General features: G+C 30.0%; 1 protein-coding gene across 1 annotated transcript; it reads left to right on the forward strand.

Moving 5' to 3' along the window:
- The first annotated feature begins 8980 nt into the window (after positions 1–8980).
- Positions 8981–10254, forward strand: LOC142226457 (trypsin-1-like). Its single transcript, XM_075296495.1, has 2 exons — positions 8981–9361; positions 9603–10254. The coding sequence occupies exons 1-2, from the start codon at positions 9084–9086 to the stop codon at positions 10156–10158; spliced, it is 834 nt and encodes a 277-aa protein (XP_075152610.1). The 5' UTR covers positions 8981–9083; the 3' UTR covers positions 10159–10254.
- The last annotated feature ends 6786 nt before the right edge of the window (positions 10255–17040 follow it).

Below are 17040 nucleotides of genomic sequence, written 5' to 3' on the forward strand. Positions count from 1 at the left end.
TATGATTTTTTTATTTTAAGGGACATTTTCTCGGCAGAAATAGCAACAAATATTGCTTCTGAAATAGCTAACATTTTTCATCTATAACTACAAATCTTTGTTGATGTAGCAATAAACTTTGTGATATCTTGTATCAATATTTTGAAAAAAAAAAAATATATATATATATATATATATATATATATATATATATATTTAAGATGAATTGTTTTCCAACTATATGAATTGGAGAGACTATCGCTGATTTGGTTATGCAAAAATTCATTAAATATTTGCTTTTCACTATTAACGGCATACTTTCTGTATTAGGGCTAGCATTAAGAACTCATCATCTCATAATAAAAAGGTGCAAATTGACTATTTTTTTCTAAAAAAAAATTCTAATTCCATTCTAGAAAAATTACGAATTCTTGAAAATATCTTAGGTCAAACGTTTCAGACAAGCGTTACGAATCATAAAACATTATAAAAATGATTAATTTGGCAAAATATCACATAATTTTTCAATTCACAACTAAAACACTAAATTCGGATCACACCTTAAGAAGCGAATGCAAATTCAGTGCAACGGCTGTTGAAATGGTGAAAAGCCCATGTTAAATTTATCGCTCCTTTGCCAATTTTGCACCACTCCCTGATCCAAAAAGAACATTTAAATTTTTCTTTGGAAAAGTAAAAGAACTATTTTTGGTTCTTTGAAAAAATTGGTAACATTTTAAAACCTTAAGATTTTACGAATTGTTGTTCGGTAGACCATGAAGTGCAAAAATATAACAGCAAACACCGACTGCTGTTTTCAGTAGACTGTTTTCTATGAGTGTAGATATTTCAAAGAGTTATTATTTTATAGCAAATTTTGACAAATAGATATATCAAAGCTACATTATGGATATATCGTTTACATGGTTTTTATATACACAAAGGAAAAATTCAGTAATAACAACAGAAACGTTAGTTGTTTCAGATATTTTTGGCCATTGCAAAAGTGATTGTCTTCAGCAATAATGCTAAGAGCCGGCCCCTGAGCCGATTGGCACACTTGGTATAATTCTACAAAAAATGGTAAATTTTATACTGTTTTGTAGATTGGTAGAATTCTTGATGTTGGTAGATTTTGCAAAGAGATACTTCATAAGTTTTCTATTGAAGTAAACTTTTCACAAAATTTCTATAGATATAAAATTTTGTCAAACATTTCTATAGACATACAATTTTGAACAAACTTTCTGTAAGAATAAATGTTTTCCTATAGAAATAAAATGTTGACAAAATTTCTTATAGAATAAAAATTGAACAAAATTTTCTATGGAAATAACATTTTGACAAAATTTCCTATTGAAAATTGAATTGAAAATTGAACAAAATTTTCTATGGATATAAAATTTTGACAAAATTTTCTATAGAAATAAATTGGTGACAAATTTTGACAATATTTTCTTTAGAAATAAAATTTTGACAAAATTTTCTATAGAAATAAAATTTTGACAAAATCTTCTATATACATAAAATTTTGAAAAAAAAATTTCTATAGAAATAAAATTTTGACAACAATTTCAATAGAAATACAATATTGACAACAATTTCAATAGAAATAAAATGTTGACAAAATTTTCTATAGAAATAAAATTTTGACAAAATTTTGTATAGAAATAAAATTTTGACAAAATTTTCTATATAAATAAAATTTTAACAAAATTTTCTATATAAATAAAATTTTGACAAAATTTTCTATAAAAATAAAATTTTGACAAAATTTTCTATATAAATAAAATTTTGACAACAATTTCAATAGAAATAAATATTGACAACAATTTCAATAGAAATAAAATTTTGACAAAATTTTCTATAGAAATAAAATTTTGACAAAATTTTGTATAGAAATAAAATTTTGACAAAATTTTCTATATAAATAAAATTTTGACAAAATTTTCTATATGAATAAAATTTTGACAAAATTTTCTATAAAAATAAAATTTTGACAAAATTTTCTATAAAAATAAAATTTTGACAAAATTTTCTATAAAAATAAAATTTTGACAAAATTTTCTATATAAATAAAATTTTGACAAAATTTTCTATAGAAATAAAATTTTGACAACAATTTCAATAGAAATAAAATTTTGACAAAATTTTCTATAGAAATAAAATTTTGTCAAAATTTTGGTAAAGATGCTTGTCAAGGAGATTCTGGGGGACCTTTGGTTACTGAGTCTGGTATGCTGGTTGGCGTTGTCTCTTGGGGTTATGGCTGCGCTAGACCCAATTATCCTGGTATATATTCAAGAATATCTTATGTTCGTGATTGGATCAAGACCAAAACTGGAGTATAATGAATTTTTTATTTGGATATTAATAATATATAATTAATAATCTTAATATGAAAAAAAGAAAAAAACAATTTGAGGAATATTTTCTAAATTTATAGAAATTTCTTGAAAACCATTTTTATGATTTCATAGAAAACTGCCACTAATAAATATCTTCAAAATTTTATTTCAATATGATTTTTTTATTTTAAGGGACATTTTCTCGGCAGAAATAGCAACAAATATTGCTTCTGAAATAGCTAACATTTTTCATCTATAACTACAAATCTTTGTTGATGTAGCAATAAACTTTGTGATATCTTGTATCAATATTTTGAAAAAAAAATATATATATATATATATATATATATATATATATATATATATATATATTTAAGATGAATTGTTTTCCAACTATATGAATTGGAGAGACTATCGCTGATTTGGTTATGCAAAAATTCATTAAATATTTGCTTTTCACTATTAACGGCATACTTTCTGTATTAGGGCTAGCATTAAGAACTCATCATCTCATAATAAAAAGGTGCAAATTGACTATTTTTTTCTAAAAAAAAATTCTAATTCCATTCTAGAAAAATTACGAATTCTTGAAAATATCTTAGGTCAAACGTTTCAGACAAGCGTTACGAATCATAAAACATTATAAAAATGATTAATTTGGCAAAATATCACATAATTTTTCAATTCACAACTAAAACACTAAATTCGGATCACACCTTAAGAAGCGAATGCAAATTCAGTGCAACGGCTGTTGAAATGGTGAAAAGCCCATGTTAAATTTATCGCTCCTTTGCCAATTTTGCACCACTCCCTGATCCAAAAAGAACATTTAAATTTTTCTTTGGAAAAGTAAAAGAACTATTTTTGGTTCTTTGAAAAAATTGGTAACATTTTAAAACCTTAAGATTTTACGAATTGTTGTTCGGTAGACCATGAAGTGCAAAAATATAACAGCAAACACCGACTGCTGTTTTCAGTAGACTGTTTTCTATGAGTGTAGATATTTCAAAGAGTTATTATTTTATAGCAAATTTTGACAAATAGATATATCAAAGCTACATTATGGATATATCGTTTACATGGTTTTTATATACACAAAGGAAAAATTCAGTAATAACAACAGAAACGTTAGTTGTTTCAGATATTTTTGGCCATTGCAAAAGTGATTGTCTTCAGCAATAATGCTAAGAGCCGGCCCCTGAGCCGATTGGCACACTTGGTATAATTCTACAAAAAATGGTAAATTTTATACTGTTTTGTAGATTGGTAGAATTCTTGATGTTGGTAGATTTTGCAAAGAGATACTTCATAAGTTTTCTATTGAAGTAAACTTTTCACAAAATTTCTATAGATATAAAATTTTGTCAAACATTTCTATAGACATACAATTTTGAACAAACTTTCTGTAAGAATAAATGTTTTCCTATAGAAATAAAATGTTGACAAAATTTCTTATAGAATAAAAATTGAACAAAATTTTCTATGGAAATAACATTTTGACAAAATTTCCTATTGAAAATTGAATTGAAAATTGAACAAAATTTTCTATGGATATAAAATTTTGACAAAATTTTCTATAGAAATAAATTGGTGACAAATTTTGACAATATTTTCTTTAGAAATAAAATTTTGACAAAATTTTCTATAGAAATAAAATTTTGACAAAATCTTCTATATACATAAAATTTTGAAAAAAAAATTTCTATAGAAATAAAATTTTGACAACAATTTCAATAGAAATACAATATTGACAACAATTTCAATAGAAATAAAATGTTGACAAAATTTTCTATAGAAATAAAATTTTGACAAAATTTTGTATAGAAATAAAATTTTGACAAAATTTTCTATATAAATAAAATTTTAACAAAATTTTCTATATAAATAAAATTTTGACAAAATTTTCTATAAAAATAAAATTTTGACAAAATTTTCTATATAAATAAAATTTTGACAACAATTTCAATAGAAATAAATATTGACAACAATTTCAATAGAAATAAAATTTTGACAAAATTTTCTATAGAAATAAAATTTTGACAAAATTTTGTATAGAAATAAAATTTTGACAAAATTTTCTATATAAATAAAATTTTGACAAAATTTTCTATATGAATAAAATTTTGACAAAATTTTCTATAAAAATAAAATTTTGACAAAATTTTCTATAAAAATAAAATTTTGACAAAATTTTCTATAAAAATAAAATTTTGACAAAATTTTCTATATAAATAAAATTTTGACAAAATTTTCTATAGAAATAAAATTTTGACAACAATTTCAATAGAAATAAAATTTTGACAAAATTTTCTATAGAAATAAAATTTTGTCAAAATTTTGTATAGAAATAAAATTTTGACAAAGTTTTCTATATAAATAAAATTTTGACAAAATTTTCTATATAAATAAAATTTTGACAAAATTTTCTATATAAATAAAATTTTGACAAAATTTTCTATAAAAATAAAATTTTGACAAAATTTTCTATATAAATAAAATTTTGACAAAATTGTCTATAAAAATAAACATTTGACAAAATTTTCTATAGAAATAAAGTTTTGACAAAATTTTCTATAGAAATAAAATTTTGACAAAATTTTCTATAGAAATAAAATGTTGACAAAATTTTCTATAGAAATAAAATTTTGACAAAATTTTCTATAGAAATAAAATTTTGACAAAATTTTCTATAGAAATAAAATTTTTGTCAAAATTTTCTATAGAAATAAAATTTTTGTCAAAATTTTAAAATTTTGACAAAATTTTCTATAGAAATAAAATGTTGACAAAATTTTCTATAGAAATAAACTTTTGAAAAAATTTTCTATAGAAATAAAGTATGGACAACAATTTTAATATCGTTTACATGGTTTTTATATACTCAAAGAAAAAAGTCAGTAATAACAACAGAAAAGTTAGTTGTTTCAGATATTTTAGGCCATTGAAAAAGGGACAGCAGTCTCGTTTGCTCAAACATCAATCATTATTATTATGTTTTTACTATAAAATTGTTTGATGTTTCAGCAATGGCAAAATGCTGCTTAAACAAACTTAACTACTGTATTAACCCATTGAGTACCGAGTACATGATATAACATCAAGTTCGCATAGAACCACACTTGCTTCATGTCTTCATAACCATTGTAGGACTTCTATCAGCTCCATCATCTCTACGGAACTATGGTGCCTTCTGAAATGTTGACAAAATTGTTGATAGAAATAAAATTGGGACAAAATTGTCGATAGAAATAAAACTTTGACAAAATGTTCGATAGAAATAAACTTTTGACAAAATTTTCTATAGAAATAAAATTTTGATAAAATTTTCTATAGACATAAATTTTTGACAAAATTTTCTATAGAAATAAATTTTTGACAAAAATTTCTATAGAAATAAAATTTTGCAAAATAAGATTTGTTTAGAAAATCAAAAAAAAAAAAATGTTATATTCGGACTATATTTAAATATACGTATACTTTTACATTTAAATGTGATATTATGTAATTTTAGCATCTTTTGGTTTCGGAAAGTACAATTTTAATACATTTGTAGTACTTTTTCGTCAACATCATTTATCATCCCTGCTATGAGCTTAACATAGAATTGAGCAGCACTCATTGATAACAGAGAAGTTCAACACTTGTGGTACCGCAATGGACTGAATACGCAGAAATTTTTTCACGAAAATTAATTTTTTATTTGAAATTGCTTCAATCACGAAAATTATAGTATCAATCACAGAACTAATTAGATATTAAAACAAGTGAGTAAAGTAGAAAGTCGGGCGGACCCGACTATATCATACCCTAAACCATCCCTACTGAATTAGTAGACATTTAAGAACATAAAGAAGTACATGTTTATGGTCTTGTCACAGTCTGAGTAGAAATGTCCGATATTAGGAGCTATAGTTGATTTTACACCTACAGAATTAGTATGGCAGTAATATTGAGTCCATTATTAAAAAAGAAGAAATCGCTCAATTAGTTGTGGGTAATAAATCCAAATTTGTAGAAATCGTGCAATATTATTTTGTAAGAGCTACATGCAAGCCTAAAACGATCGGTTAGTATATCAAAATTTGAAATTTGAGTAACATTGGTTAATAAATAAGGGTATTATGGCCAAATTTGGGAAAATCGAGCGATGCATATATATGGGAGCTATATCTGGACCAATTTGTATAATATTTTGCAGGTATGATTAATATCACAGACGGTTACCTTGTGCAAAATTTGAGTATGATCAGTTAATAAATGAGGTCTCTATGGTAAAAAATAATGTTATTAGGGCCAAATTCGGCAAAATCGGGCGATACATATATAAGGAAGCTATATCTAAATCTGAACCGATTTCGATGAAACATTGCACATACAGTTAGTGCTATAGAAGATTACATTTAGCCAAATTTGAGTAGAATCGGTTTATAACTAGGAGTTTTACGGCCAAATTTGGCAAAATCGGGCGATACATATATATGGGAGCTATAGCTAAATATGAACCGATTTCTTTGATTTTCTGCACATATTGGTTGCACTATAAAAGATTAGACTAAGCTAAGTTTGAGTAAGATGGGTTAATAAATAAGGGTTTTATGACCAAATTTGGCAAAATCGGGCAATACATATATATGAGAGCTATATCTAAATCTCAACCGATTTCGATAAAATTTTGCAGACTTAAGGGTGATGTAAAAGATTACTTTGTGCCAAATTTGACGACGATTGGTTAGTACAAAAGTGCAACGTGACCCCCGAAATCGGGCGATACATATACATGGGAGCTATATCTAAATTTGATTCGACGTCCTTGTGACCAAAAAACACCCTGTACCAAATTTCATCAAAATCGGTTAATAATTGCGACCGGAATCCTGTGAACTACAAATACATGGACAGAGGGACGGACAGACACCAAGCGCTAGATCGACTCAGGAGGTGATTCTGAGTCGATCGGTATATATTTTATGGGGTCTACAGATCAAACTTATTATATCCTGACCACTATGTGGTTTAGGGTATAAATATACTTAATTAAAAAAAATTATATGACTACTTCGGCCCTTTCAATTAATTTTTAATCAGTTCCATTTAATTGATTTTGGTAAAACTCAGTTACTTTTTCAATTGATTGTTTATTAAATTATTATTTATTTATGCATAATTATTAGAACAAATTTTCTTGTAATTTTATAGGAGTTTCTTTTTTTATGAATTTCCGGTAATAATTATGTTGGACAGAATAAAATAATTTTTGGATTCAATCTCAAAATTAATTGGTTAAATTAATGTTTAATTGAAATGTTTTCAATTACAGAAATTATAGGTATCAATCTCCAAATCAATTAACAAAATAAACTGATACTATTAAATTTTGTGATTAATTTTGGTTTTAATTTAAAAATTTGTTGAATCAATTAAATTATAAATTGAAAATTCCATTAAAATTGAAATTGATGATATTTTTTAAGTGAGCCTGTAATAAGGAGCTGTCACTATGCCTAACCTATGGTGATTTTAGTACAATTTCACCCACTGGGACCCGTGTTTCGCAGACCAGCGAATTGCGCGTTGTTTCTTTTCATGAGGGCTTCTTGTCCTTCATATTATAGTAGAGATGTGCACGTGAGTAATATTCTACTCACACTCGCGAAATTTTGGTAGGACTCACGCACCATAGTTTTGGTATTTATGCTTACTCACGATCAGACTAAGGCACTAACGCTTAGAAATGTCGTGACTTATGAAAACTGTGGAGACCCATATACCCAGTGTTGTCAGTATTGGGGATTTTTCTCCAAATCGGGGATTTTGTTTGTGGATGGGGACGAAATTTGGGGGCTTGGGGAATTACCAGAAATTAGGGGATTTTTGTAGACAATACACAATAAAAAAACATCTTAGAAGTACCTATTACATACATTGAAGAAATATTATAATTATATTCCTTCTCTGCATGTAATAGGTACTTATTACAAAGGACAATTCCCCCAACAATACAAATAAATACAAAATGTTCAGCTCGATGTTTGAATAACAAAGAAACCTTGTTAAATAGAACTTCCTGAATATATGTATATCGGATTAGGTAAATATTTTTCTACTTTTACAATAAAATTCCTATTACGAAGCTTGTTGTTGAATGGAAAAAAAACTAAAAATAAAATTCCATTCTAACCTCCATTCCAAATATAATCTGTCATAACATTCAAATATATTGGAATGCAATACATGCTAATTAAATTCCAACATTGAGTACTTCTGGATCTATTCAATAAAAGACATGTCCCATGTCTATTGCCGATTATCACAAATATTTACCTCGAACGAGTCCAATGCTTGGAAATCACTTTTACTCAAACGCAAAAAAAAAGGAAAAATCAACTCTCTATTAGGAAATATTCATAGTATTTGTGTCAAGTACCTTGAGTGTGAACATCCAATGAAGCGACTGTCCTAATTAAAGTTTAAAGTCAATAGAATGAAGTATTTGCATTGCAGTGGAATGATAAGCGGAAGTGGTTCCACAATGGGTGGTCAAAGTTTTTCTTTATTCATTCTCACTCTCTACGTAATGGCTTAGTAGTAGGCAGCTAGCCCACTTAGGGATTATAGATAACATGGGTTAAATAAACTATTGGATATGCTTGCCGGGAAATAGGTGGACTATAAAATAACCTGAAGTATTAGATTCACCAAAGCATAAACAATCGGAAGCTCCAATCGAAGAGACATAGAAAACGCAAATATACGGATATGATGAAATTTGCTATATTGGGATTAATCTTAACACTATTCGGTCCTTTGGTGATAGAGGTCCATGGTATTGCCTGTCTGATACCAAAACCCAGACCAGAAAGATCCTTAGAGGAGGGAAATGGAATAACACCTCGATTGGATGGAAGAATTGTTGGTGGTCATAGAATTAATGTTACAGATGCTCCCCATCAGATTTCCCTACAGACATCGTCTCACATATGTGGCGGATCAATTATATCGAAACAATGGATCCTAACGGCAGCCCATTGCACAGAGTGAGTACACTGAGAGAAGAGTTTTATTTTCAGAGGAACGAAATTTTAGACAAGCGAATATTTATTTTGATGCTTAAAAACTTTCAGTGAAAACGAACCAACAAAATTTGTCATAAATTCGGGTTTAATTGCTCTCAAAGAGAATAATTTCGTTTGTCCAAAATTTCGTTCCGGAGCAAAGTAGTTTTTCTTTGGGTGTTTTTAAAATAGAACGATCTTCTAAAAAAACTGTATCTTCCAGTGGCCGTAAACCAGATCGTATAAAAGTTCGTCTTGGCACTTCGGAATCTTCAAAGGGTGGAGAACTTCTTGAGGTAGCTGAAATTGTTCAACATGAAAAATTCAATTACTCCAATGTGGACTATGATTATTCCCTACTAAAATTGGCTCGTGAAATTGATTTCGATGAAACAAAGCAACCGGTTAAATTACCCGAACTCCAGGATAATGTTATGGATGGTGATATTTGCTTCGTTACCGGTTGGGGCAATACTCAAAATGCTACCGAATCCCGTGAATGGTTACGTCTCACTGAAGTTCCCATTTTCAATCAAGAGCAATGTTCCGATAAATATAAGAAATTTGGTGGTGTTACCGACCGCATGATTTGTGCTGGCTACATTGAAGGTGGTAAGGATGCATGCCAGGGTGATTCGGGTGGACCTTTGGTTACTGAATCTGGTGTCCTTGTTGGTGTTGTCTCATGGGGTTATGGATGTGCTAGACCTGATTATCCTGGAATTTATTCGCGTGTTTCTTATGTCCGGGATTGGATTCGTTCGAAGAGTGGCGTTTAAGATTTCTATTGGAAATGAAAATGGAATTTAAGGAAAATTAGTGGAAATTTTTGATAAAAATAAAATTGTTACAATATCTTAAAATAGGAAAAGAAATTTTTATTGGAGACATGTGCGGAATTACTTTGCTAATCAATTGATGTGAGGAAAGTGAGGCACCAAGTTATCTAAAAGTTTTCCGTGGGATACACTGAAAAAGTCAACCGTTATATTGGTGTCAATCATACCTAATTTGTTGTAAACAAATTATTTAGGTTTAGTTTAATTTTATTATTTTTGTTCGAAATGTTCCAGAGCACAGGGCCGACTATATTATACCCTTCACCCCTATGTAGGCCAAAATTTGTGTTACCATCTCAACTACTTCACATTTGCTGGAAGCTATATAAAGGAGACAATTTTTTTACTTCTACAAAATCTCTAGAATTAAATTTTAAATCGGCTAACGCTATCCAGTTAATTGGAGGAAACTTCCATTGAAAATGGGTCTAAAATGTGTAACAGTCTGCCATATTTCCCCAACTCTTGTGTACGTATATATGGGAGCTATATATAATCTGAACCGATTTTGACTAAATTTGACATGTATAGTTAGAATAATAATTCTGCTATCTATGCGAAATTTCACGTAAATGGGAGTATAACCTTGGCCCCCCCTGGTCATATGAGTGCAAATCGGACGAAAGATATATATGGGAGCCATATCTAAATCTGAACCGATTTCAACCAAATTTGGCACAATTACCGATACTACTAAACGTACTCCTTGTGCGAAATTTGAAGCAAATCACGGCAAAACCCTGGATTTTGAGTAAGTTCAAATCGGACGAAAGATATATATTTGAGCTATATCTAAATCTGAATCGATTTTGACCATATTTGGCACATACAATAGTATCGTTAAAAGTACCGCTTGTGCAAAATTTGAAGTAAGTCAGGGCAAAACTCTGGCTTTTGAGACCATGTAAGTCCAAATCGGGCGAAAGATATATATGTGAGCTATATCTAAATCTGAACCGATTTAAAAAAAAAAAAAATTGAAACACTTAACGATACTATTAAACGTACCCCTTGTGCAAAATTTGAAGCAAATCACGGCAAAACTCTGGCTTTTGTGGCCATATAAGTTAAATCGGACGAAAGATATATATGGGAGCTATATCTAAATTTGAACCGATTTCAATAAAATTTACCAAGCATTGGTAGAATGTCAATTCTACCCTCTGTGCAAAATTTCACGAAGATCGGTAGTAAACTTTGGCCTCTGTGGTCATATGAATCTAAATCGGGCGAAAGATATATATGGGAGCTATATCTAAATCTGAACCGATTTGGCAGATATTTTGCCAGATTTTCGAGATTCATAAAATATTTGGATGTACGGTATTTCAAGAAAATCGGTTGATAAACACGCAAACTATGACCACATCGGGGATAAATATATATGGCAGCTATATCTAAATCTGGGAGCCACCGTGGTGCAATGGTTAGCATGCCCGCCTTGCATACACAAGGTCGTGGGTTCGATTCCTGCTACGACCGAACACCAAAAAGTTTTTCAGCGGTGGATTATCCCACCTTAGTAATGCTGGTGACATTTCTGAGGGTTTCAAAGCTTCTCTAAGTGGTTTCACTGCAATGTGGAACGCCGTTCGGACTCGGCTATAAAAAGGAGGTCCCTTGTCATTGAGCTTAACATGGAATCGGGCAGCACTCAGTGATAAGAGAGAAGTTCACCACAGTGGTATCACAATGGACTGAATAGTCTAAGTGAGCCTGATACATCGGGCTGCCACATAACCTAACCTAACCTATATCTAAATCTGAACCGATTTTTTCCAAAACCAATAGCGATTGTCTCTGTCCAAAGAAACGGCCCTATGCCAAATTTGAGGACGATCGGTCTTAAATTGCGAGCTGTACTTTGTGCACAAAATTACATATACAGACAGACGGACGGACGGACGGACAGACAGACAGACAGACGGACATCGCTAAATCGACTCAGAATTTAATTCTAAGCCGATCGGTATACTAAAAGGTAGGTCTATGACAATTATTTCTTGGCGTTACATACAAATGCACAAACTTATTATACCCTGTACCACAGTAGTGGTGAAGGGTATAAAAATCTGGAAATAATATGTAAAAAAAAACTTTTTGGAGTTGATCGAAACAGGGATCGAACCCAGGACCCTTGGTATGCAATGTGGACGTACCAACCACTACTCCATGGTGCCCAACTAAATGTATGTTTCTGTTAAATAAAATTTGTTTAATCGGCTCGTAAGTTATATTTATATGCTATATAAATATAACTTATAACGATAATTTTCTATTGATGGCAAATTGCATGTTCCGCGGTTCGATTCTCCGCCCAGGCGAAAGGTAAAATGTAAAAATTTTATAAAATCGAATAATTTATCTTAAAAAAGAAGTAAAAAACCTCGTGGAAGTGAGAAAGATATGAGGAAAAATGCTATTAGCCACAAAATATTGTTTTTTGAGTTGTTTTTATTTATTATTATTTATTATTTTATTTGTTTAAATTTCTACTAACACGACAAGGATTTCTCCTTATAAGTGATGGTGTTAGGAACAAAGATTTAATTACATTGGAATATGAGGTTATAAAAAAGTTAAATTAATGTGAATAATATGTTAAAATGTTTTTATATTGCAATATATTGAGGTAATTATGCTAATATTTGAGATATTTCTTTTTTGAATTTAGACATGTTACCAATTGTTTGTATATTATTTGGGAGGTTGTTCCAAAGACGAATGGTGGATATGTAAAATTGCCTTTCAGATATTAGGCTTTTATATCGGAACTGGATTATTCGATTGCCACGATTTGATTTGGCAAATTGAAGTCTCTCGAAGAGATAATTTGGTTCTCGGGTATAGATGAGTTTATGTAAAAATATCATTGATTTAAACTTCAATAGATTTTCAAAGCTCATGTTGAAAATTGTATACGCAAATTCAGATATTCGTTCGCTTGGCTTTTTCAGGAATATGTACCTTGCGATGTTATTGAAGGCAACTTTAAGTTTGTGGAAGTCGGCAGCACTACAGTTTGCATATATTTCACAGCCATATAACAGAACTGGGACGATATAAGTTTTCGCTAAAAGTTTACGAATATTTTGGGGTGTGGATTCTTTGACAGCCCATAAGTTTCTAAGCATCGCATTAACTCTTCCGACTGTATTATTAATATGGTTACTCCAAGTTAGCTCTTTATTGAATGTCATTCCTAGGTTTAGTGCAGTATCAACTCTTTTTAAAACCGTATCATTAATTATAAGATCATGTAATGAACTGATCTCCTGTCGACGCTTAGTAATCACAATGTATTTAGATTTTTTAGGGTTAAGAGTTTCCGGATTCAGAACTTGCGTAGAGTTGAACGTCGTCTGCATATATTTGGATATTACAGTATTTTAGATTGTTTGGCAAATCATTTATATATATACAGAATAGTAGAGGTCCGAGAAGAGACCCTTGTGGTACTCCGCGGTAGATTTTCATTTCACTAGATCGTGTATTATTGCAGTAAACATATTGAGAACGATTGGAAAGATAAGATTGCAATAGCTTACAGGCAGTGTTTGAAAAATAAAATAGTTTATCCAGTTTATTAATAAGAATTGTGTGATTAACAGTGTCAAATGCTTTGCTGTGGTCAAGCAGGACAAGACTGGACACTTGGTTCTCATCTATTTTCTCTCTCACTGATTCAACCACATCTATAAGAGCTGAGATGCAACTACGCTTTGGCCTAAAACCAGATTGTCGTTGTGTAAATAGGTGCATGGATTCGATGTAAGTGCTCATCTGTTGATACATGATCTTTTCAAGTACTTTCGATAGGTATGGCAAAATAGAAATTGGTCTGAACTCACTATTAGTCTTCGGTATCGGTAGTATCTGTGATCGTTTCCATGACGCAGGGAAGATTGATTTAGTCAAGATGTTATTGAACATATGTGAAGTACGGAAGGAGATTTGGTAAAAGCATTTTTATGAGTTTTGGACTGATACCATCTGCCCCCACAGCGTTTGAAGTAATGTTTTTGAAACAAGATAAAACTTCGTTTCGATTAACACAGTGGAAGGAGAAAAACTAGCCTTTTCTGGATCACTGTATTCAAAGGAAATATTGTTCATGGGTTGTGGAGAGCATTCCCCGACGAATGTTTTGTTCAGAGCATTCAGATCTATATCAGTGGGACACTTTGAAGATATTTTGCCAATTCCAATGTTTCTAATTTCTTTCCATTTCAGTTTGCTATTTACTGCGCTAGAGAACTTATCGCTATAGTATTGTGTTTTAGCAATTTGAATGGCCTTATTAACTTCACGTCTTGCATTTCTAAAGATAGACAAATGTTCTGCAGATTTGAATTGTTTCCATCTTTTATAACAGAAATCTCTTTCATTTATGAGCCTTTTGATATGACAGTTGAACCAAGGTTGAGGTTTATGTGTAATACGTTTTCTGACTGTCGGCACACATAAGTTATATATACTATTCAGACTATTTTCCAAAAAGTTAATTTGGTCATCAATTTGCTCCTTCGTGTATATTGAGTTCCAATCAATACTATTCATGTTATTGTTTAACTCGTTAAAGTCGATCCTTTTGAAATCGGGGTACGTAATGTATTGGTTATGAATGGAGAAAGTTGTGTTGTATATCATGAAGATTGCGTCGTGCTTAGAAAAGGCAGTAGCCATTAACTGGTCGTAGAAAAGAACATTATGTAGTTTGTTAACAAACATTAAATCTAGAAGGGTATTTGTTGCACCAGAGAAATGAGTAGGATTTGAATTATTTACTGAGTGTAGATCTAGAGTTGACATGCGATCTGTAAGGCTGCTATCAACTAGGATATTACAGTTGAAATCACCAACGATTATTATATCAGTATATGACAAAGATATTTCGTTTAAGATTGTTATTATAGGTTCTATTTGTATCCCACGGTTGGGTCTATAAACACAGCCAAGTAAGATTTTACGTCTGTCGGCATTGATTTCAAGTAGCAGGAATTCAATTTCGTTGTCATTATTGGATTTTTGCTTTAAAGTGCATTTTAGGCCTTCCCGTACATAAATACACACGCCGCCGGCATGCGTTACTCTATATATCCGGAAAAGGATATAACCGGGTACATCGCATATGGCATCGAATATATTGGAATGAAACCACGTTTCAGAAATGCAAATAATGTCAACACTAGAGCCAATAAAAATGTGTCGAAGCTCATCCATTTTATTATCCATTTTATTATCCTGGAAGAGAATAAACGTTTATCACAAAAGGTATATATTTCCGAAAAGCAAATAATAAACGATCTTTGTTTTGTCTAAAATTTCGTTTGGGAGGAAAAAATTATTTTTTTTTGCGTGTACAAAAAAATTCAATGTAAACTAAAGCACAATAAATTTTCCTACAATTCTAAAAAATAATAAAAATAAATTTTGCAAGCTAAAAATTGTCATAGTTTTGAGCCATTGTTTTTTTACCCTCCACCATAGGATGGGGGTATACTAACTTTGTCATTCCGTGTGCAACACATCGAAATATTGACCTCAGACCCCATAAAGTTACATTACGCCACCTATATTTTAGGATGTGCAATTTACAAAATATTAAATACAAATTTCATTCATATAATGAAATTTTATTTAAAATAATGTTAACAATATTTGCTTAAAACGTTTATTTTATTAAATTTAGGATACAAATTTTGGAAATTTTCGTCCCTCCGCTAAAGTCGTATGTCTGTAAAATACGGCAAATTTTCCTTAAAGTAAATAAATCGTCCTTAAATCAACTGAACTATTGAACCTTTAGATCTAAGATAAAACCCTTCAAATACAGGCTAGGACTTATTTTGATTATTTAGCACCTTTGGTTTAAAGTGTTTTTAGAATTTAGAAAACATTTTTGGACTTTAAATTATCCGTTATAAATTGAATTTTTTAATTGTCATTTGTTTGGACGTGAATAGCCTTATTAATATGCCGCGAAAAGAGAATGAGAATTCGATGAATTCGATAGAGATTTCTAGCCTAATTTTAATTTTATTGATCCTAGATTTAAAGCCACATAGGTCACTAAAAATGTCCTTATTTTAAAGAAACTACATCTTTGGCCCGGAATCAATATCAAAATTTTTAAGGGAAGGGCAAAGTCTTTGGATCCAAGTAAACTTTTTTTGAGTGTAGGAATTTAATCTGTCTCCATCAAAAACAAAAAAATATTTTTAGCCTTCAATCACGAAATAAATTGATCCAATTAATTTTTTAATTGAAATTTCTTCAATCACAGAAATGTTAGTACCAATCACCAATGTCAATTAAAAACTTAATTTACCCAATTAAATATTTAATTGATACTACTAATTTTTTTGATTGATTTTATTTATTGGTTCAACAAATTTTTTAATTGAACATTTTTTTAGAATTCAATTCAAATTTTAATTGGAAACATTTTGGTTATATTTTTTTGTGTGTATGGACTAAGACAAATGTTATAACAACGAGTAAATAATTGTAGATGACAGTCAAGATTTTCCCTGAAAGTGTTAGGTTAAATTTTTAGAATGTCTGACCAGAGGTCTGTATCTCCTTGTACACAGAGAATACAGATTGATTGTGATAACCGAATTTATTGCCAACCTCCTTTTGGCAGTTGCAGCAACCTTCTGTTAGCAGTTGTGACACCCGACAAATTCGGTCGACACAATCGAATTATGGAAAATCCAACTAATACTATATATAGAGTTGGTTGTATTAGACGATAGAATTGGTCGTTGCTCCTTTCTTTATATGGTTATATCACCCACCTTAACCGAATTAAAAATG

This window comes from Haematobia irritans, chromosome 2, assembly GCF_050003625.1.
Source record: "Haematobia irritans isolate KBUSLIRL chromosome 2, ASM5000362v1, whole genome shotgun sequence".
Classification (NCBI taxonomy): Eukaryota; Metazoa; Arthropoda; class Insecta; order Diptera; family Muscidae; genus Haematobia; species Haematobia irritans.

Excerpts from the sequence above, each read along its gene's own strand:
- LOC142226457 (XM_075296495.1), top strand. The coding sequence starts at position 9,084 with ATGATGAAATTTGCTATATTGGGATTAATCTTAACACTATTCGGTCCT. Across the intron at positions 9,362-9,602 it reads ACGGCAGCCCATTGCACAGA|TGGCCGTAAACCAGATCGTA; the intron begins GTGAGTACACTG and ends TGTATCTTCCAG.